This window comes from Letharia lupina (assembly GCF_014066315.1).
Source record: "Letharia lupina isolate WasteWater1 chromosome Unknown contig_19, whole genome shotgun sequence".
In the NCBI taxonomy this organism is placed as follows: Eukaryota; Fungi; Ascomycota; class Lecanoromycetes; order Lecanorales; family Parmeliaceae; genus Letharia; species Letharia lupina.
The window spans coordinates 1109726-1131031 of record NW_023502988.1 but is presented as its reverse complement, the minus strand read 5'-3'; the positions used below and the strand labels follow the sequence as shown (position 1 = coordinate 1131031).

Genomic DNA, 21306 nt, shown 5'->3' with positions numbered 1-21306 from the left:
TTATATCTATGCGAAAGATGCGATACTGGGGACCACCTATGGTCGCGGCTTGAAGATCCAGCCATTCTTCGAGATACAGTCCAAGAAGCGGGTGAGCATCCCCATTAGGGTTCGGCGATCCTTTGCCGCAGACCCGGTCACTGTGGGTGAGTGTTCTCCGTGGCATAGTACCGGATGCCTATGGGAATGAATGTCATGTTTCGGGACCTGATATGGAAGGATTCCAAAGGCTCTAGTCACGAACAGAGGGATATTTTTGACATGCGAAACTTGAAGGATGTCAAGGTCATGAATAGAGTGAATCTCGAAATTTTCAAGTCCTACTACGCCAAGCGACAACCTCTGAGACAAGGACAAGTTCACACTAACTGACCAGGAGACTTTTTGCTGTTGAGCGGTCAAACTGTAGTGCCTCGTGTCAGTGCATTGTGGGAATCGAAGTTTTTCAACTCATAAAGTGAGTCTATGACCCATCATTTGTGGTCAGAGATCTATGGGCAAAACCATAATGGCTGTCAATATCTGTCTCACGGCCCCAAGGTCATAAGCAGAAGCATCAGCAGTACGATTCAATGCCATTAGTCAGTGCCGTAGCATTGCTTCTAAGTGTCGGCCGATCCAGCCAAATGCGTCAGAACAATCCACTCCTCCTGCAATAAGCATGGAATCTATGCTGTTGACCACTGTAGAAGCAAACGTCGAGGAATCGGTTCGCCTTGTCATCTACCATGCCCTCAAGACTTCAGACCCTCATCCGCGTCTTCCTCCATCTTAATCTCTATTTCGTCCCCTTCCTCCTCTTCTCCTTCTTCCGTGTTGTCAGCCTCCGCACCAATCCCCTGGTTCCCACCACTGTAGTCTGCCAGCTCATATCCTTTAGCAAGCACCAACTGCCGGGCTGCCGCGTCATTGTCTGCGGTAAGATGGGCTGCGGGACGCTTGGTGGTATGAACTGCTTCGCCGTCAGATGGCTGTGCGATTGCTCGATGGTTGTGAGTATAAGAGCCATCAAGGTTGTAGTTGTGGCGCTGGGCATCTCACCTGCGTCACCGGAATCATCACCCAAGGAGTGGCCCACGGCGCCGGCCACGGCTCTGAGACCTGACCTCTGTCCGAAGACCTCCTCAAGCCGCCGTTTGGCTTCTTTGGCGGCGTCGGAAAGGCTTTGAGCCATTTTCCGCTGATGCTGTGGCTTGCCGATATTTCTCTTGTTGTATAGATCGTGCAGCTCCGGCGTCGCTTTGCCATTGATGCGGCTTGCGTCGAATTCGGTCTGAACCCAGCGGCGCTTTTCGCGGAGAGTGTCTGCGCTGTCGCCGGTGGCGAGTCCGTTGGCACGCGCACGTTGTCGGTAGCGGATATTTCGAGTCAGAGCTGCAAGGTCGACCGGAGTCGAACGGTTTCTTGACTGTGCACCGGTGCTGTTGGCCTTTGGCCTCGTCTGCTGGGGGTTCGGCTTGACTGGTACGCGAAAGCCATGTCGGCGCGCATTTCGTCGGTTCACAAAGCTGACCGTCGAACCAGAGCGAAGGACTGGCATCTTGAAAGTTTCACATTGATGTGTGTGGGATTGAGTGTTGTACGGAGTGGGTGGCGTGGGTAGAGGAAAGGCGGTTTCAAGAAAAGATTCTGCGTGTGCGGAGGGTTGTACATGGATAGAAGAGTGTTGTCAAAAAGGAGCGGAAGGCGATGATGTCTGTTATGATGTGAGGTCGGCTGTGCTTAATGATATAGATATTGAAATAGTAGAATTAACTCCACTGAGGGAACGGTTTCCCCGTTATGGCAGAGCTTCTGTGGTGTAGTCAAATGCATCATGGCAGTTTCTCTCATAGCGTTGGCCGCCCGAACTCGGCTATGCCTGGACTGCAATTGACCAATGGGGCGACTGACCATCTCCCGGAGGTCGAGACCAGTTGAAGCTGTCTGATCACCAAATGTGCATCACACATCCCTACAGCTAGTATGGCGGGTATTTGGTGGTTCTTCTACCCCTCATTCTATTCTGTAGGTTCCATGTTGTGGACGGTTAACCAATCCGAAAAGATAACCTCGGGGAGTTATCTTTTTGGTTCGATCCGGCCTAATGTTTCCCGTCTTTTTCACGCTTTTTGCAGAGCCTTTGAGGGTGCTCAAATTTTCATCAACAAATGCAAAAATGCAGGAATGCTTGTAGAAGCTCTTAGCTTGTCATTCCTCTGTTTTCTTTCGTTTCGTGTTCTTGTCTCTATTCTACCCTCGGAGGCTGAATTATGTGTTGTTGATTTTGCCTTGAGCGCAAGTGAAGCTAACTCTGCCACCCATCTTCAAAACAGTGTTCGCTAATTTTCGCAATCGTAAGTCACATTAGGGAGCGTGAATTCATGATTCAACATCATTCTACAAAGACACAAGCAGGCAGACTGCACAACTAGAATCATCTCATGAACAAATAGCCAAGCGGCGACCCTAGCGTGAGGTAAGGTCGGTCTGAGGCTAAAGCCAGACATCAGATCGAGCACAACAATACAGGGAAAACATAGAGATACACTGCTATAGCATACCAAGAAAAGCATACGCCAGTTCATAGCCCTAAAATCTAGAAGGCATCATTCTGCAACAGGCCTTCATGGATCAAGCGGACAGGGCAGGGCAGAAAAGACTACCATTGAACCAGGTCATTGGAAAAGAGAATGGCTACAACTTTTCTTGAGGCAACATGATATGAACTTGTTGAGTCATGAAGCATACAGGGCTTTCAGTCCATTGTTCTTCGTGGAAGTGCGGACAGAAATTATTGGTGTGGGCTCTTCTTGATATACGAGTCCCTGGTATCCAGGGACTATAGAAAATCCTCGGATAGGTATATAAAGCCGCATGATGGCAATTCATGGTTATGATCAGAGAATGGAATGATATGTCGTTGAGATGCCAAGAGAAACGAATCCACTTTCGGCAAAGACGAACGCCAAGACGCGATTCCTCGAGGGGTGGGCGAGCTTTCTCATTCTCCATTGGCTTCAGCGTACTTTTACAAATTTCTGATGGAGCGTGGTCTACCTTTACACTCCCGAATGCTGAGCTTGAAGCATAAGTTCCTTGGCTTGATCCTCTCGCAACAGGACGTATTAAATGTACTAACCTTGACCGTCGCAGATTCTTTCATTTTCATGAAAGCTGTTTCTCAGACCCTTCAATTTGGCTTGATATTCTATAACCAAATACTGCAACCTTGTGAGAGAGCTCATGGTCACACTCTGCCTACAACAAAAGAGAATTCCTGGCGCTTTGCTTCCTACGCCATGTCTTGCGCCCCTTGAGGAACCGCTACCTTCAGACCTCCTGTTTCATTTCATGGGAGTCGTAGGGAATTTAAGGGGTTCAAAGGTTGAGGTAACGTACAAGATGCCTTGCCGGGGTTTGTCTCCCTTTTGCATCAGAGATTTCATTCCCCAATGCAAACACATCAAATCCAGTTGAGATGTCTTTACTTCAAGAGAAGGAGGTTTCTAGGTTTCACACGTTGTACATCCCTTCTGAATGAATTGTTTTGTAAATGAGGACATTACAAAGGCTTCTTAGTTTATTCTGTATATAAGTTGAAGCACCGGAGAGAACTGAATTGCTCTATTTTGGGGAGGGAATTTCAATATCTTGAGAGCCACGAATTGGATTTGCTTACTCCTGAATGGAAAGAAAATAAAGTTGCGTTGATCTTGATTTGCAAGACATGAAATAGGCGTATGATATCAAGAGCTGAAAAAGAGATTGCCAGTGTTTCTCCATTGTAGGCTATCATCGCCCTTCCTCTCGACCAGAGTCATCGTCGAGCCTCGAACAAGTCTTTCCTGACTGTCAACTCCATTGGCGATATCGTGAATAGGGAGAGGCCCAACCTTAAGGCTGCTCCACACACTGCAGACGGAGGACCATCGTTTGGCAAACAAGCGCCACATCATGGCGTAGAGAAGCAAACCTCTTCTACAGACATTGCGCCCCGCGAACTGCGGTACCATTACTCCAGCGCGTTCTTGGCCCTTTGCCACGTCGTTGCCGAAATGATTGTATGGGCGTTGGCATGCGTGCTGTGCTACAAGCCCATCCAGTTTGCCACCTGTGATAATCCAACTGCTCGGTACCACAGCAGCCAATTCATTGGTAATGATAGGTGGCGCCAATTCGTAAAGACTGCGAATTCAATCATAGCAGCACTCAGTATCCCTCTCACATCGATGATCTGTGCTAGAGCTGTCGTGGTCTATTGTCAAACGCCCTCTGCCAAGCCGAAGAAATCGTTATCACTGCGCCAAATGCTCAGTCTTGCAGATAAAGGGTGGACGGACCCTGCGATTCTGATTAACATCTTCCGACGAGGCAACCCATATAGAACAGGCTCATATCTACTGTACCTAGCGGCCCTTCTCTGTGGCTTGGGTAAGTTCAACGCTGTCTCGAACGCAGTAGGCTCAGCCCGAACAGGCTGACTATCAGCAGGCGTCATGATCCCAGCTCTGCAGGGCTACTACCTTGATACTGTCCAAGTGAACGTGAGCATCGGAGACGGCGTGTTTAATGATTTAGCGCCTGCGCGCGAGTTGACACCGAAAGGCTTGACCAGTGTTGCCACTTCCAAGGATGTTATACCAGCCACAATCGGGGACACCACCGCTTCATCCGGAGACTTTTCCTATTTGTGGACGCCTCACACGAATTTCTCCTCCAGGCCTCCGATCTACGACATTCTAGGCGTGGAAAGCAGTATACCCTGGTTCGCTTCTGCTGCACCTATCACCGCAGATACTGGCCTTCTTCGTGTATATTCTTTAGGAATGGGAAGTTCCGTCAATTGTGCGCCTATTTCTTCGAACGATTTCCCGTCTAAGTGTCCGGGATCCAATCCTTTCTCGACAAATTGTTCGAACGTCGATCCGACTAGATCCGCGATATCTGGGAATACCAGTCAGTCATGGGCAGATCCCTTCGTTTTCAGGGTTTGCGCTCCTGGTGACGTTAGCTCGTCGCCTTGGCAGCCAACCCTTGACAGGCATCAGATCAGTGAGGATCTATATCTAGATAACCAGGACTACAGCGCAGCGGAAATTGCCACAAACTATACTTACCGTTGCATTGCTGAATCAACCCTGGGCTACTTTGAGCTTCCAAATCAGTGGAATGGCTTTATTAGTGATGATATACTAGCTACCGCTCCCGACGTGGATGACATCTCTACTTACGGAGGAATTGGAGGAAACGAGTATGTGTACAACTGCCGCTCTCCATTGTCGAGATGTCTGACACAAGTCATGAAGGACTTTACCTGCAATCAGCAAACGCTCAATGCAGAGTGACAGTGCTAATATGCCTCCTAACCATGTGGTCCCTGGACCTCTACTAACATCCGTCCTGGCTATGTTTGGCAATGGAACATTCTACAATACTCTTACCTCTATCAACAGCACGGGTCCCGAACTCACAGCTATTTGCGAACAAGTCCAAGTCCCTTTTGGTGATAACATCGACGACCTTCTATTTAACAGTCCATATACAATGGAGCAATGTTCGAATGAACAAGGCGCCAGTGCCTTGAATCTATACCTCTCTAGTTGGCTGAAAACTTGGAACGAAACACTCTACCTCAACCTCGCTCTGACAGCAGGTACCTATTATAGCGCTCGCGAGGCTCTGAACCCCGACTTCTTCCCGGAGCCGACTGTCAACACAGACGGCGCCATGAGCCATTCTCGATTCTTGTATTCAAGTCCCGGCATGGCCATCCAGAAATTCTCGATTGTCAAGGCCCCACTAATCGCTATCAGCCCCCTGATATTGCTGTAAGTAATCGGACTTCTGCTTTTTGCCGCTTACTCCGTCAGCCAGCCCACGTGGACAGCTTCTCTGGACGGCTTCGTAACACTGAGAATTGGCGCTGCACTTGCGGATAGGTTACCTTTGGTCTCTTCTCTGCAAGCTAAAGGTGTTGCCCTCTTGGGGGAGAAAAGAGGGTGGATTGGTGATGATGCGGATGATGCGGACGATGCGGACAGCCTTCGCACATTCGCTGTGGGTGGACTTGGACGGCCGAGGAAGCATACTCTATACCGATGTGTTGACAGCGAGACTGAATTGAGTCAGCGAGGCTGGTAGAACCTCTGAAGGGGCAACAAGGGTTGCACATGAAATTCAACGCAGCAGCCAGATCCATGGGAAATGCCCCGTCTTGAGTACGAAAGCACTCGCCGATCCTTATCTGACACGCTTCTCTACCAAATTTGTATGCCAGTAGCCGGTCAACTTTAATGGCGTGTTACCGGCCAATGTACTACAAGGCCAAGATGTAGAATGATTCATGTTCCCTCGACCGACGACAGTGTTCTACACCATTTGCCACCGTCGATCTCGTACGGGTTCGGACTCGCCAGATACCTTCGTCACCGCTGTGGCTGGGAACTGAAACAACAAAACCTGGCCTTTCTCCCTTCCAACCCCTCCTGGCGCCCCTCAAGCATATTCCACCTTCGAAAATCAAGCCTGACCCAACGCCATTCTCCTATGCAATTTGACACGCATCTCAGATTCCCCACCGTCAATTTGAGTCTTCAGCGTTCTTGTCAGCTTCCCTGTAGGCCCTCTTTTCCACGGCGGCATTCGTGGCCGAGCTCATTGGAAGACCGATCTTCGCATCTGCGAGTCGAATTGGAGGCCTGAGGTTGATAGCAAGCCGAATATCAGGTGGTTCTATCTCCGTCTTTCTCCCAGAGAGTTTCTTGCGAGCCAACATCACAGGTCTAGAAAGAGCCGAGAAGGGCACTACATGTTTTGCTACGTTGCGGCTGTCATCTTGTCTGCCACTGCCACCGTGTCCTGCATGCCCGCAGTTCCCTCGTCGATGGGCAAGCAGGCATGCTGCTGCTATACGAGAGGTTCGATGACCACAGCCTGCCTTCTCTGAAAAGAGATATATGTGTGCTTTGCCTCTTAACATTATATCTTGCTACCCTGGAAGACTTATGCTATGAGTCCACTTGTTTGCTTTTTCTAAGATCATATCCATTTTTAAAGCGAGAATACAACCAACGTTTGCTATGGTTTTTTTCTAAAATCTCGCGCTATGGGAGATTCAACACCTCCGGTTGCGAGCTTTCCGACCGCATGCCGTTTTGCAACCGATCCCCCAGACCACTAAAGTCATGAACATTCTCACTGCCCACCGTGCCCTGTGTAGACCCTATTTTCGAAAGCGGTGTGCTCAACCGCCGTGAGAAGATCACCATTGATGGGTTCACTATCACTCGTGGCCAACACTAAGACTTCAAGCGCCAGCGCATGGATAAAAGAATTAGGGACAAAGCGAAGGCCAAGCGTCAGATTTTCGAGCGGCTTCATGGTCTTTCGACAAATTGGGCTCTCCATTACTCTAGCGTTCTTCTAGCCTCACCCGCTACATTTACTCCCTCTCAGACGCACGTTGGCCTGCATCCGATACTCGTCAGCCACAACGCTCTGCACTTATTCTACCCTCGACAGCCCCTCCAAGTAATCCTGACGAGACCGTGACTGTCAATAGTAGCCACGTAACTCTCTTCGTCGCCACCGCAGTCGACATTGATGAAAATGTGTTGACTCTTAACGACTTGAGATGCTTGCGGAAGGTGCACGGGAAAGGGGCAGATTCCCGGGGTTTGGACTGAGTTCCAGCTCGAACGGCACTCCCCGTGCCTGTGTAAATAACAACAACAAGAGCAATTGACGAATCAGGGTGGTGGCGAAGAGCTAAAAAGTCCAGCATTGTCTATGCCTTCATCAATATCAGACGGCGAAGGGCCACCCCTTTCTTGAGTCACCTGCGCTTTTCGCAACGTCTGCTGCTGCTCCAGGCCCTCAGCTCTCTTCCTCTCCTGCCTGCAATTGCTATCTTCCCACGCCTGCCCGAGGCCCTCCTCTCTCTTGAATAGATCTTGTTCAAACCTCTGTATTCTTTCTGCATTTGTTTTGAATCTCTCATTTGCGATGTTGACCAGAAGCTCCAGGTACTCTTCGCTAACAATGCAGGTGACGTGCTCTTCAATCTCAGCTCCATCTTCTCGATCCTGTGTACGATTTGGTATGAGTCCGACTAACGATTCGAAAGCCAGACCAGCTGTCCGAATAGCAACCATAGGAAAGGCAGTACGATCGTCCAAATTTTTGAGGCTCTGGATGCCGCTTTCTCGAAATCCCGCGTTGATGGCTGCTGCGAGAATGGGTTGGGCACGGTGTAAAGAAGCGGTCATGATGTGGAGGATCTACGTCTCTTCTCAGCATTTATAACATCATCACACTGTCGAGCAGAACCCTGAAAATGCATTTTTTAATGCTAGATCCTCTACATACCATAGGCTCGAATTGAAATCTTGCAAGTCGCATCTCATTGGCCTCTCCACTGAGAGCCAGAGCCTCATTCTGCGCTCCCGATGAACGCAAGCCCAGAAGCTCCGTTAAATTTTCGTTCCCCTCGTCCTTCTTGAATATTCCAACCGGCTCATGGCTTACAAAGAGCCATTTTCCACCCATTCCTTTTCCCCCGGGCACAGCAGCCTGCTCCGACTCCTTCCCAAACCTCCCATCATTCCTAGCAGGTCCTCTTTCCTCATACCCTTTGCCCTGCTTTCTGCCCTCAAGAAAGACAGTCACTCTCCCCGCGCAGGAACTTGTAGTCACTACACCGTCCAATGCATTGATGCGATCAATGAGAGGCTTAATTGCTGCGTCAACGGAGCCTTTGGGGGAGAGGTCCGTGTAGGTAGATTCGGGGGTGGAGAGTAAGGCAAGAATGGCGTTCTTTTTGGCCACGAAAGAGGGAGAAACCTGTGCTTTCTGGCGCATCATTGACATGCACGGAGACGGGAAGGAGGCCTTACCGCGTCAAAGGGGAAAATCAATAATGCTTCCTGTTCCGGTAAGGCGGCTATGGTGATGTCACGCGCCGACGCGTTTTGGCGGTCAAAGTTAAACGACGAGGAAGCTCAGCTTTAATTTGCAACACACTACGTGTAGTACATACCAAGCGTAGCTCCAATTGCTTCTCCTCTCACCACGATCGCATCCTACTGCGCAAATATACACCATGCCTCAGCGTCGCTCCCACTTCCCCAACGCCTCCCCCAGCTCCACCCCCTTAAAGCGGGCCTCCGAATCCACCATTCCCTCGCGCCAATCCAAGCGCATCAAGTCCTCCCCTATTACCTCTTCAAAGACTACTCCCAAAAAGAGCCCTTACTTCGAGCACCCTGACAGCTCGGATCCCGAGTCCGAGTCCGATATCGAAAAGGAGGCATCTGGGTATGAGGACGAGGATGAATCTGCAAGCCTGATGTCATCGCCGCCGGAGAGCGATATTGAAGACGACGCAGATGGAGATGCGAGTGAGAACAATGCGCCTAAAAAGGGGAAAAGAGGGAGACCAGCGAGGAGCAATGGCCATAGCGGGGTCGCCAGCACAGGGAAGAAGGGGCAAGAGCTGTGGAGGCTAGGCGCGAAGATCGATGCCGCACCTGGAGAAGCGGTCTTCATCAGACTGCCCAAAGCGAGGGAGGCGGGCAAGGTACCATATACGGACAGCACCGTACACCAGAACACGATGCTGTTCCTCAAGGATCTGCGGGCCAACAACGACCGCGAATGGCTCAAGATGCACGATGCAGATTATCGACAGTCGAAGAAGGATTTCGATTCCTTCGTCGAGTGCCTCACAGGGAAAGTGATTGAAAAAGACGAAACGATCCCAGAGCTACCGCCCAAAGATCTCACTTTCCGCATCTATCGTGACATTCGCTTCTCCCCAGACCCAACGCCTTACAAAACGCACTTCTCCGCTGCTTGGTCACGCACCGGAAGAAAAGGGCCGTATGCGGGTTACTATGTCCAGGTGCAGCCTAACGGATCATTCGTGGGAGCTGGTGTCTGGCATCCAGAAGCGCCGCCTCTGGCGTTGATGCGGCAGGACGTCGACCTCAAAAGCCACAGGATCAAGGCGGTGCTGACGGCGGCAGAGCTCAGAAAGGCCTTCTTTGGCGGAATAGCGAATGACGAGAAGAAAGCTGTGAAGGCGTTTGTGGGTATGAACACGGAGAATATGCTGAAGACGAAGCCCAAGGGTTACGAGAAGGACAATCCTAACATTGACCTGCTGAAATTGCGGAATTATACTATTGGCAAGAAGCTGAAGGACGAAGAGGTGCTTGGCCCTGGAGGTCTGGGGAGGATTGGGGAGCTGATTGGGATCCTGACGCCTTTTGTTTCGTATCTGAATAGTGTAGTCATGCCCGATGAAGAGCCAAGCTCTGAGGAAGGAGAGGAAGGAGAGGAAGGAGAAGAAGGAGAAGAAGGAGAGGAAGGAGAGGAAGGAGAGGAAGGAGAGGAAGGAGAGGAAGGAGAAGAAGGAGAAGAGGATGAGGAAGAGGCAGATGAGTAGGATGGACTCATTTATCAAATAGACCTCCTTGAAATATGAGAAGTTTGGATATCCCCTAATTTCTTCACAGAATCAGAGACTCATTTCCTGTCGCTGCCACAATACCCAAATGCCCAAGCCATGATCAAAGCCCCTTCTATCGCTCGTTACCAAGTGGCTCCGCTCCACGAAGCCACGTTACACTTCGCGATTGCCCTTGTTTCGCACAGGAAGATTGAAACGGAGTGCCCCTACATTCCCGCCATCCGCACATCTGCCGCCCTCTCATCGTCCCCCTCTTCCAGGCGTTCCATCTCGCCGAGAGCAAGCTTCATGTCCGTGTGCTCGTAGCGTCTGATGGTATCCGGATCCGTGTCCCTGGCGAAGCCCCGCCGACGCCTCACGCTGGCCGAAGGGCTGACCCAGTCCTCCATGTCCTCCTTTTTGGCCGTGATGCGGCCCCCGGAAACCTTTGCTGCGGCCGCCACCCACTCTGCTTGAAACATCTCACGACCTCGCTGGTAGTCAAAATGACGCGGGCGTGTGGACATGTCACCATTTGCAGGTAGCTTTTGCGAAGGACCGTCGCCGATGGTGCTGGCGTTCGGGCTAGTTTTGGCCGCTGCTTTTCGTGTCGTGCCAGGTCAGCGAAAGCTGGACAAGACGTAATAAATGGGCGATTTGACGACGGAGCAGTAGCTTGAAATTGGGTCTTTACTTGTGTGATTTCGCAACACTTCCTCGTCATTGATTCGTTTCTCGAGACCCAGGCCGGTACGACTCTCAGGCTCATCGCCATGTCCGAGCAGCGCTTGCTGGGATTGTATGCTGGTCTGATGAGAGGGTTGGGGGGCCATATTCCCTGGGCTTGATGCGTCAATAAAACCCCCAACAGTGCTGCAAATGAAGTCTGGACCATGAGAGCAAAACCAATGAGAAAATGGCATGGTGATTTACCGCTGTTGCTGCGCTCAGCTTCCCTCTTGGCTGCTTTCTTGACCTGTCTCTTCTGGCGGCGGCGGGCTTTTGCCATGGCAAAGAGTTCACCAGAGTTGCTGACAGGACCCTCGCTTCGAGTCATAATGGGTAATGGAGGTCTGATAATATTGAAACTGAAGAGAGGTGCATGAGGAATGTCACAGTAGTGTTAGCGTTGTGACAGAGAGTTGTGTGCAAAGTGTTGATAGGCAAGGCGCAGCACCTTGGTCCCGAAGGGCCCGACAAGATTTCCTTGAGGATGAGATTAGTAGTCTTATTCTCAGACAAGGCATTGGATCCTCTAGTTTAGCTGAGGCAACCGCGTCCTCCACGTAACGCTAGTGGTCGTGATTGATCGCCAGGTCTCAACCCCACTATCAGTGTTATAGTATGTCGACCGCAATACGTACTGCAGGGTAAACGTTGGTGGCGCTTCGTTGACAGGCCGAAGATGAAGTGCGAAGGATAAGTACGATCTAAAAAGATCTCTTGAGGCAAACTTCCTTTTTTCGATTCCGGGTTCGAGTTCGGCACACCTTTTTCTTTGGCTTCTTATATCGTTCTTTTCCTTTTCGCGATGTAGTCAGTACTCACTCTCTTCTTCCAAATGTCTGGGATAGATTGCGGCCAAAAGAGAATGCGTACATTCCTTTCTTAGACGGGGGTCGCTTGGCCTGTAGTGGCGGCGATACTTCATCTCAACACTATACAAGCACTCTGGCTAGCCCTCACTATACTTCTCTGGTCTAACACAGCAGGCTAACCATTCAAGCAGAAATTCCTCAGACTTTGAAGCTCTGACCTCCTTTGCTTTTCGCTAAATAAGCGCGATAGGGTATCAACAGTATGTGAATTTGGCAACTCGAATTGTTAGGGCGATGGCTTTGGATTGTGCGAAAGCTACCAATACCAATAAAGGGCCATTGATTTTCTCAAAGGATTCACCTGCACGCCAGGAAAAGATTCCAGGAAAAGAATCAAATAATGAGTGTAGTTGATGTTGGCAGCGACATGCAACAATTGGAGATTCCTTGAAGGAGAGCACTAGCAAGAAGCGTGCGACCAAGACAGCACCTACGATTCAGAGAGTATGAATGCACGGGTAATATTTTGAGTCTGAAGCTTCTGAGACGCATATTAACTGGGCATTAAAGAGTAAGGAGCAAAACTTGAGGTCTGAGATTTGTATTCGTAGAGCCTTTTCCAGCAATCAGGGTGGCCATAGACTCAGGCTTACATTCGGAGGCGGTAAAAGAGCGAGACCATGGTAGCTTGGAGTTGTCTTTGGAGGTCAGAATGTCAATAGTTGCCCTTAGGATCTATCTTCGAGGTTGAAGTCAAGAGCAGGCGTCGCTTCTTGGCATGGCACCAGTCCTTTCCCATGTCGGCTAGCTCTCTTATGACTTTCTCAACGACGACGTCCCGGCTTCTCACCGTCACCCCTTACGCCTATCCGTTCTTCTATGTGAAGCTTTCAAGCCCAGTATGCGTACACTGCCAATGCATTGTGCGAAGAAAGCGCTAGTCCGAGGTTGCCAGATGCGCAAGGCCTGGGGTATTCCGACCAGACCATCCAATGTCTCGAGATCACGGGTTCGTGTCAATGCTAGTAGTGGTACTGTCACCTCTTGCATTTCTCGGTCTTCCACTTGGCGTGAGGCGCGCCCATTGCGATGGCACCTATGATCGACGAGGTAGAATACTGGACACCGAGCCCAGAAGGTCAAGCGCCATCGGAAGATGAGTCTGCTTGCCGTACCACCACGATTTGACAATTGTTCTCGTCCAAGGTCTCTGTCTCCTCAATGTTGCCTGTCGGAACCAGTAGCCGTGGGAGCCCATCTGCTAGCATATTCTGGATCATCGAATTGTAATCTTTCAGTGCATGCGATTTTCTCGCTTTTTCGCTTTGTTCGCTGCGTTGAGCGTATTGAGTAAAGCGTCCGACAAATTGGAAGATTAACATTGGCTGATTTTATTCAGCTCGAAGATAGAGAGTGAATGGATGTGACATGGTTCAATGTGCGCACTATGCTCGCGACTAGTGCCAAACACCAAAGTGTGACTTGACAAAAGAGGACCAGCAAAAAGGCACAGGATTCTCAAAACAGCGGAAATCACGGGTCAAAAGTAAAAGGAACCGTACAGGGTAGTATGTGCAGACGTCACTGCGTTGAAAGGAAAGTGCGGGCAAAAAAGTAAAAAGACTGATACAGGTCAGGATCGAACATGGAACCAAAAAGATACGCGAAGCACCAGGATTGGTTAACCCCCCCAACACTCGCAGGTATTCAAGGCACAGGAAGAAGGCGGCCACTCTTCTTACTGCACCACTTTCCCATTGGATGAAGGATCCACAATAGTTGTGATCAGCAGATCGGACATCGTCAATATACCCATGAGGTTGGCAGCTACCCCAAGACCACGGGACCAAAGACTTATCCTCACATGAACCAGAGAGCACGTATTTCACTGCCGTGACGGGAGCAAGCTACCGCCACGAAGCTATTCGACGGCCCTCGGTAAAAAGATTTTCTCCTATTTCGATATTTATATCAAAATTAAAATCTCCAGTCTCTGTCCTTGCTTTCGTCAACACCTTTTCGTAGTTTCCTCAACTACGCCTTCCGACGTTTGCAGCACACGTTGTACACACGCCATCTGTAATCTTGTCGGTTTTGCCTGGCTCTCCTTGATTTGAACGCGATTCCTGGTCCGCCTACACCCCTTCGCATCACGTCTTCCATAACATCGACCCTTGCTGCGCGCACGTTTTCTCCCAATATTCGCCACCCTATCGCCTTGCATACACCATGAGTCGCGTCAAATCTAAGCAGACCGCGGCCCCGGGCCAGCGAACCGCTCCTTTGGGAAGGCATCCAGTGACAGCGAAGCGCAAAAACGCCAAGAAGGTCTTGAGACGCGCCGAGAGCAACGTTTCAGTGCTCTCACAAAACCCGCTGGCAACGTTCAGCGACCCTACCTATATCCGCGAGCAATGGCTGTCCCAGCGAGGCTCTCGACGCGCCAAAGAATTCACTGAGCTCCGCAACAAGCGCCGCTGGGTCCGAGGCCAGCTGGAGGACAAGAACATCCAGGGCAGTACCGCTCGTGAGCTCTTGAAGCTCTACGACAAGACCTTCATTGGCAAACCACCGGGGCAGAGGCCCGAGATTGAAGACATGTCCGGGGGTGCTGAGCTCGTCAATCAGCACCTCGAATACGCTATTGAGCACAAATTGGGTGGTTTTGGGGATGATGCGGCGGACCCAAGCCATGATGCTGGGTCTATGGCCTAACCTGTGAGCCAACACTACGGTGAAATGGACGATGTTGCAGTGCAAGATGAGGAGGAGGAAGAATGGAATGGGTTTTCGTCTGAGGAAAAGGAGTGTGAAGGGCTCAATCAGGCAGAAGACTGCCAAGTCGATGGCTTGATGGTGCAAGAGATGAGTCAAGATGAATTGAGCTACAACTAGCCATTTTGGTAAAGGGTGACAGTCTTGCTGCATCACTATACGACCGGGCAAGGATGATGAACGAGGCGGATCTGGTTAGGCTTGTGGCGATAGAAGCAAGACAAATGAGTACTAGTGCTAGGGTTTGCAGTCATTGATCATCATCGTCACGAAGAATGTCATCTTCCAAAGGTGTTTTCCCCAACAATAAAGCAGGCCAGTGAGATTGCTTGGTAAAAAAAGAGACGCATGGTTCCAGATGTCCGGGTTCTCAACCCGAGGAACAGCGATTCCAAATTCATCCTGCATTCGGGACCCCACGCCGTCCCAAAGCGGAAGGCCATCTTTTGTCATGCAGGTTGACTGCCGGCAGGTGGGGTATAGTTTCCGTCGGCGAGACCGACGCATCGCGCACGGTCCTTGCTTTCCACGTGGTTCTGGCTATCTTTACCGGGGCATACATATTCCGGTAACCAGTCATCGCCGCTACCCTTGCCAATACCACCAAAAAGAAAATGGTCCGGATTCGGTATGCAAACCGTGCATGGGTAAACGTATTTGCATCTGCAGCTGTACCGTAGGTATGCAGCATGATGTGACGTGATTGGCAAGCTATATTGAAAAGTCCGAACCCTTTCATGACAAATATTTTATATCAAATGTCAGATTTCCCGTCATGATTTGCCTTATCTGTGGGAGGATGACATTGGGATCATGATTGGTTCAAGTGGGAGAGAGGGAAAAAGGGAGAAAAGGAGGTACAAGAATTGGGGGGGAGGGGGGGAGGGATGTATGCTTGAAAGGGTGTGGCAGCAAGTGAATAAGATAATGATTTAGGGTTCTTAGTTGCGATTGCCACGAGGCATGGCTGGCTTGAGGGCTGCGGGTGTCGGTGGTTGGCGGCTTTTGGAGGGGGGCGATGTGGGTGGAGTCTATTGGCTGCTTATCGCAAAGTAGCCCGAGGAGGCGTGGGACCCGACAATCAATAGACGCATGCAAGATTCCGGAGACACTGAACTTTTAGCGGATTTTCGTAGATTTGAAAAATCATGGGAACAATATTATTGTTACTATTACTATTACTATGACTATTACTATTACTATTACTATTATCATTATCATTAGCATTGTCATTATCATTATTATTACCATTATTACTATTATTAAACAATCGAGAAACGCAACTGGACACCGACATCCCAGCACAATGTACCACATTAAGACACTTGAATGGGACTCGATATGGAAAAGACTTGTTTTGTTCATTTGCGATCATCATCATTATCATCATTATCACTATCATTATCATTATCATTATCATTATCATTATCATTATCATTATCATTATCATTATCATTATCATTATCATTATCATTATCATTATCATTATCATTATCATAATCATTGTCATCATCATCATTCTCACGACTATTTCGAGCTTTCAAGGGTGGGTTGAGAGAGGTCGCAACTCGCGCGGAAGAAGAAAGGTTGCGAGCCACTCTAAATGTGGGGTCCAGTCAAAAGATTCCTTGCCAAGACAGCAAGTTTGATGTCGCTTCTTGGCTCAATTTGACCTCGACCAATGAAAGAGTCAAATAAGCGAAAGTTTCATGCAAGGCATCGTAAAAAGTCTACAACCTTCCTTTCAAAGTGACAGGAGTCTGACATCTTTTCGTCGTATCACGCTGATGGAAGGATAGCAGCAGCCAGCATATAATCTCTCGTCACTTCATTTGAGCATGATCAAGCTTGACATCGGTCGATCCGGTCCGCCGTCCGAGATGGTGTCTAGACCGGTCCCTTCTAACCCTCTACCTTGCCTTGTACCGTCTCCACCCTTTCTTACATACCCTGATCTGGCATCACTTTCCCCGGACTTGCTTGGACTTCCGCAATACGCAAGGAAGATCTCATCGATTGTCTCCGCATCCCGTAACCATGGTTGAAGCCCCACGGAACCGTTCGGACCTTCTGAATATCTCCTGGGCACACGAGAGGCTTTGAGAGAGATATGCCTTCCTTGAACGTCAAATGATCCATGGAATCGGGATCTCCATACCTACTGCCTGGTACAAAAGTCAGGGGAAGCTTCCGTCCCCCTCCGCTGCACTCTATCTCTTCAAGTTGGGTTGAGGCTGCGGAGACAGGCCTAACTAAAAAAGAAAACCTCCCCTAATACGAGCCGCGTTAAAACACCAACAACTGTCAAGTTTCACAACTTCGTATAGCAAGATGAGGCCTCAGGCAAACCATCTTGAATTCGTATGGGCTCCCACTAGGACGTGTTGGAGTCAATAGACATCTATTGATACGACCAGGGAAAGGAAAAGGGAAATGGTTGCGAGAAAAGTTGAAGGGGGGGACAAATAAGTAAGGTCAAAAGTCTAGACTTTTCTTCCGAGGGGCCATTCTCCATTCATTGTTCTTGCGCAAAAAGAGAGACCCCTGTCTGCAAGGGATACCTCCTAGTCCCTGACGGGTTACGACTAAAGTGACCGGGGGCAGATGATCCAACCGGGTCGATATCATTATTGACGTGAGATCCATTACACCCTCTCAAGCTTCAAGAGTTTAGACTCACCCAAACAAATTGTGAAGCCTTTCTGAAGGTCAGAATCAGCCTTCCGGAGCCTCCCTTTCACGACCAAATACCCCTGCCGATACTTCGCTGGGCATAATCTGAATGAAAGACCACATGCTCCGTAAAGCCGTAAATACGAGCATTTGTGCTCAGAGACCGAGCTCTAGACATAAGGCATTTTGATCTTGGCTTGTGGGCCAAAGAATAGGAATTGTGGGGTAGGTATATGAGTTGAGTTCGAAAGGGCTATAAATTGGAGATGGGAAAAGCATGATAGACTTTGTTGTAGAAGTTAGAAAGATGAAGACAATCAACCCCTTGTTGTTCAGGTCTGCTGAGGCTATCTCTACGTCAGGCAGAGTAAGGTTAGACAGTCAAATGAAAGAAGTGCTTCCGCATGAATTTAAGATGACCGAGACCAAGCTTGTCCTTAGCCTGTCCATGTCCGCGTCGCTCCCACTCCCTCTCATCCAAATCCCAAAGAGACTCTATCAAGCGACGGACTGGCGAGACTGGGGCCAGAGCTCTCGCCGGACAGCGACGCGTCCACCTCCTTACGTTTACAATCACCGTTGAAAAAACCGATCAATTCCAAACAAGGTGACATTCGATTTTGTCAACTGCTTTTTTTCTCCCCTTCATCCTTTTTTGAACCCGTCTCTTCTGCCAAATTGAGCGGTGTTATCAAGGTCACAGCGGCACAAACAAGGCCGTCAGAGCCCGCATCCAGCCTTTCAGACCGCCTGCCGCAAGCCCACCCTTAAATCTGGACAAAGGGAAAATCGAACTTTACCTACAACGCGCCAACAACAACCAATCCCTCCCCCCTCCTCTCCCTTCTCCCCCCCCCCCCAAAGGCTTCGCATCCCAACAATCCTTCCAAAAGCTTGGATTCAACCTCTTTCCCTTATTATTACAATTATTTATCATTGTTGTTGTGATTCATCATATCTAATCCCCTCTGCATTCCGTATTATTTATTATTTTCTTCTTTATTACTATCAATCACTGCTGCCCAGTCGGACGGAAGTTACAGCGAGCGGCGGAGATCTACTGCGCTGACAGCTCCTGCGATCGTCCGTCTGATCGACGGACCCGAGAGCCTGGGCTTGCACTTGGACTCGGCATTCTAGGCACACACTGAGCTCTCACAACACTTTAGGCTTGAGATCGCCGCTCCATCGACTGTTGAACCGAGCTTCTTGCATATGCGGTACCTGCAACTTAATCTGAGAAAGCTTTTGAATAATTTGACGTGCCCGACTCGAGCTCTCCTCTGCTCTGCCCCGCCGACGCAACCGGTACTGACTTCCGCGAGCCAAACGCCATTGCGCCTTGTTTTCTCGGGACCTGCCTCCCAGTACCAGAACCACCGTCACGGGCATTTGCCTGCAATCACAAAAGCCAAACGTTCATTGGGAATAAGTAAGACGACTAGAAGGGTCGCATCGAGTGCACCAAATACCAAACGCGACTCGAAGAACAACCATAGCACCCTCCCGTGAACTTCCACCGATTCAATAAACGACCACGGTGCAAGCTCCGTCGAGGACAGCAACACCTACAAATCCCCAGACTCTCTACGCTGGCTACCCTTCTGCTGCCTCCAGCGCGCGATCACTTTCAATTGCCAGCAGTCGATCGAGCTTGCCGCAGCTTCAAACCCGCCACGCCGTCTCCGGCTTCAAAGCTTACGTTGCCCTCCCTGGATTTCTTGCAACAACAGGCCAGTCAGCAGTACTGGCCTGGTGCATCCTCCTCTACTCCAGCCACTACGGCTCAACAATTGGGCACCCTACCTACCCCACCAAGCGACAGTACGGACGGTTTCAAGCCACCAGGTCACAACAACCGCGACGCGGTCCTCAACAATCTGGCGACGGCCGCGGTACAGCAGCAGCCCGGTATGGCCTCGAACTTGGAGCCAACCGGAGCATCTTCCAGCTTGACATCTCGCAGACCAGCCGCGAACAACTTGCCAAGCTTCGAACTCCCGGCACCTTTTGGTCAACAATACGCACAGAAATACACTCCCTTGCCTGCCATTAATGGTACGCAATCTACACAGGCATCGGTCAGCGTAGGCAACCTTTTGACGCCGCCATCGACAGTCCCAGGTGACAACCTTAGTCCGATAACTTCTGCCCTGAATGGTCTCAATAATAATAACCAAGGTGGAATGCCGCCGTACAACAGCTTTGCTTGGCCACCGCTTCCAACAGGTCTGACGCCTATTGGAATGGGAAGTGGGAACACGCCACAGCCATGGACAAACCCATTGAACCAAGCTCGGGGACTGTTTTCTCCTTCACTGTCGAGCACACTTGCTGCATCTCTTGCGCGTGGCAACTCCAACTCGCCGTCTGCAACCGAGGGCTTGCCTCCTCCGCCATTTGACATGAAATACGACATGAGCCAGCTCCCGCCTCTACCTACATCAATATCAATGTCGGCGGCTACAAGTCTCCCAACCATGCAGCAACAGGCTCAGGCAATGGCGTACATGAACCAGACCCAAACCCAAACCCAGACGCCCGTCTCAGCCACAACCCAGGCGTCGCCTGTCAATGGCACAGATACATATATGCAAAGACCAAACTCAACGCCTATTTTCTACAGCCAGTCTCAACCGTCATCAGCACATCAAAGCACTTTTCCTCCGTTCCACACTAATTCATCGCCGGTTCAGCAGAGCCCAATGAGCGCACCACCACAAGGGTCTCGAATATCGCCTGTCAACGCTCAATCAGCAACCTTCTCCCCTCCCACGTCACAGTCGAATCCGTTCGGTGGCCGCTCCACTTATGCTCCATATTCCCTCCCAGCGCCCATGAGTGCCCCAGCACACATGAGCGGACCGATTATGTCGAACATCCATCACCCAAATAATCCAATGGGCTTGGTCGGCATACCAAGCCATGGTCTTCCCGGGGGGATGATGGCTGGCTACAATAGCGGCCACGCAGCACATCTGCAGCAACAGATGTATGGGAATCCGCAACCGACACCGCATAATGAGAGACCCTTCAAGTGCGATCAGTGTCCCCAAAGTTTCAACCGGAACCATGACCTGAAAAGGCATAAGAGGATACATCTTGCGGTGAAACCCTTCCCATGCGGGTACTGTGAGAAGAGCTTTTCGAGGAAAGATGCTCTCAAGGTAAGCTTCTTACGTGTGGAGTTGGGGAAATCCTAACTTATACATTCCACAGAGACACATCCTTGTCAAAGGCTGCGGCAAGTCGACATCCTCCTCGAGCACCAGGGACCGGGAAGACACACCGGATCCTCAACCAAAGGACGAATCAAGTGATAACGATGAATCACCCGTTCTCCATAATAGTTCAGTGTAGGGGTTACTGGCCCTTCTGTTTATTTCTCTTCTCATGGCGATGTATCAATGAGATTCACGGCGTCATGGTGTGGGGCGTAGGACGACATGCAACGAGGTAATAGTAGTTGGCGCTTACCATCGCATGCTGTGCAGGGAACCTGGTGTACAGAAGAATCTCGCTTTGTGGCGTACCGGGGGTAGCCGGGTGTTGGATGATTGATGGGAAAGGGCCGCTTCGGATGCGGAATTGTTAGATATCCCAGGGCTGGTGGTGGGAAAACCTAGTGCAGGTGTTGGTCTCGCGAGCCGGTTTGAGGTGGTGTCGCTGTTGCAGCGTATCGCTACCGGTGCTGCGGTGGAAAAGCGTCTTCGTGTACGAGTTGGCTGAATAATGCCCGAGCTCTTTCTGGCACCCAGCCGGTGTTAGCATTCTCATTCTTAATATTGATACCTTGTATTCTGGTCCACTTCGCCTTGTGAACCTGCCTCAGCAGAATAGTCCAATGGAATATGCCAGTTGAACCTCCATTGGTGTAATCCCAGAGAA

At 50.1% G+C, this 21306-nt stretch overlaps 7 protein-coding genes across 7 annotated transcripts; 4 read left to right on the top strand and 3 right to left on the bottom strand.

The window, feature by feature from the left end:
• Window positions 1-734: 734 nt before the first annotated feature.
• Window positions 735-1540, bottom strand: HO133_004073 (uncharacterized protein; the record flags this gene model as incomplete). Its single annotated transcript, XM_037294992.1, has 2 exons — window positions 735-982; window positions 1042-1540. 2 exons carry the CDS (start codon window positions 1538-1540, stop codon window positions 735-737), a joined length of 747 nt encoding a protein of 248 aa, XP_037149039.1.
• A 2749-nt stretch (window positions 1541-4289) lies between these two features.
• Window positions 4290-5814, top strand: HO133_004072 (uncharacterized protein; the record flags this gene model as incomplete). Its single annotated transcript, XM_037294991.1, has 3 exons — window positions 4290-4413; window positions 4474-5233; window positions 5289-5814. 3 exons carry the CDS (start codon window positions 4290-4292, stop codon window positions 5812-5814), a joined length of 1410 nt encoding a protein of 469 aa, XP_037149038.1.
• A 1916-nt stretch (window positions 5815-7730) lies between these two features.
• On the bottom strand, window positions 7731-8841 carry HO133_004071 (uncharacterized protein; the record flags this gene model as incomplete). Its single annotated transcript, XM_037294990.1, has 2 exons — window positions 7731-8261; window positions 8350-8841. The coding sequence occupies 2 exons, from the start codon at window positions 8839-8841 to the stop codon at window positions 7731-7733; spliced, it is 1023 nt and encodes a 340-aa protein (XP_037149037.1).
• Window positions 8842-9082: 241 nt separating this feature from the next.
• HO133_004070 (uncharacterized protein) lies at window positions 9083-10429 on the top strand (the record flags this gene model as incomplete). The annotated part of the gene is made up of 1 exon (XM_037294989.1): window positions 9083-10429. The coding sequence occupies one exon, from the start codon at window positions 9083-9085 to the stop codon at window positions 10427-10429; it is 1347 nt and encodes a 448-aa protein (XP_037149036.1).
• A 230-nt stretch (window positions 10430-10659) lies between these two features.
• HO133_004069 (uncharacterized protein) lies at window positions 10660-11489 on the bottom strand (the record flags this gene model as incomplete). Its single annotated transcript, XM_037294988.1, has 3 exons — window positions 10660-11030; window positions 11127-11318; window positions 11366-11489. 3 exons carry the CDS (start codon window positions 11487-11489, stop codon window positions 10660-10662), a joined length of 687 nt encoding a protein of 228 aa, XP_037149035.1.
• A 2710-nt stretch (window positions 11490-14199) lies between these two features.
• Window positions 14200-14865, top strand: HO133_004068 (uncharacterized protein; the record flags this gene model as incomplete). The annotated part of the gene is made up of 2 exons (XM_037294987.1): window positions 14200-14672; window positions 14694-14865. The coding sequence occupies 2 exons, from the start codon at window positions 14200-14202 to the stop codon at window positions 14863-14865; spliced, it is 645 nt and encodes a 214-aa protein (XP_037149034.1).
• A 3768-nt stretch (window positions 14866-18633) lies between these two features.
• HO133_004067 (uncharacterized protein) lies at window positions 18634-20778 on the top strand (the record flags this gene model as incomplete). The annotated part of the gene is made up of 3 exons (XM_037294986.1): window positions 18634-18926; window positions 19001-20585; window positions 20638-20778. The coding sequence occupies 3 exons, from the start codon at window positions 18634-18636 to the stop codon at window positions 20776-20778; spliced, it is 2019 nt and encodes a 672-aa protein (XP_037149033.1).
• Window positions 20779-21306: the final 528 nt, after the last annotated feature.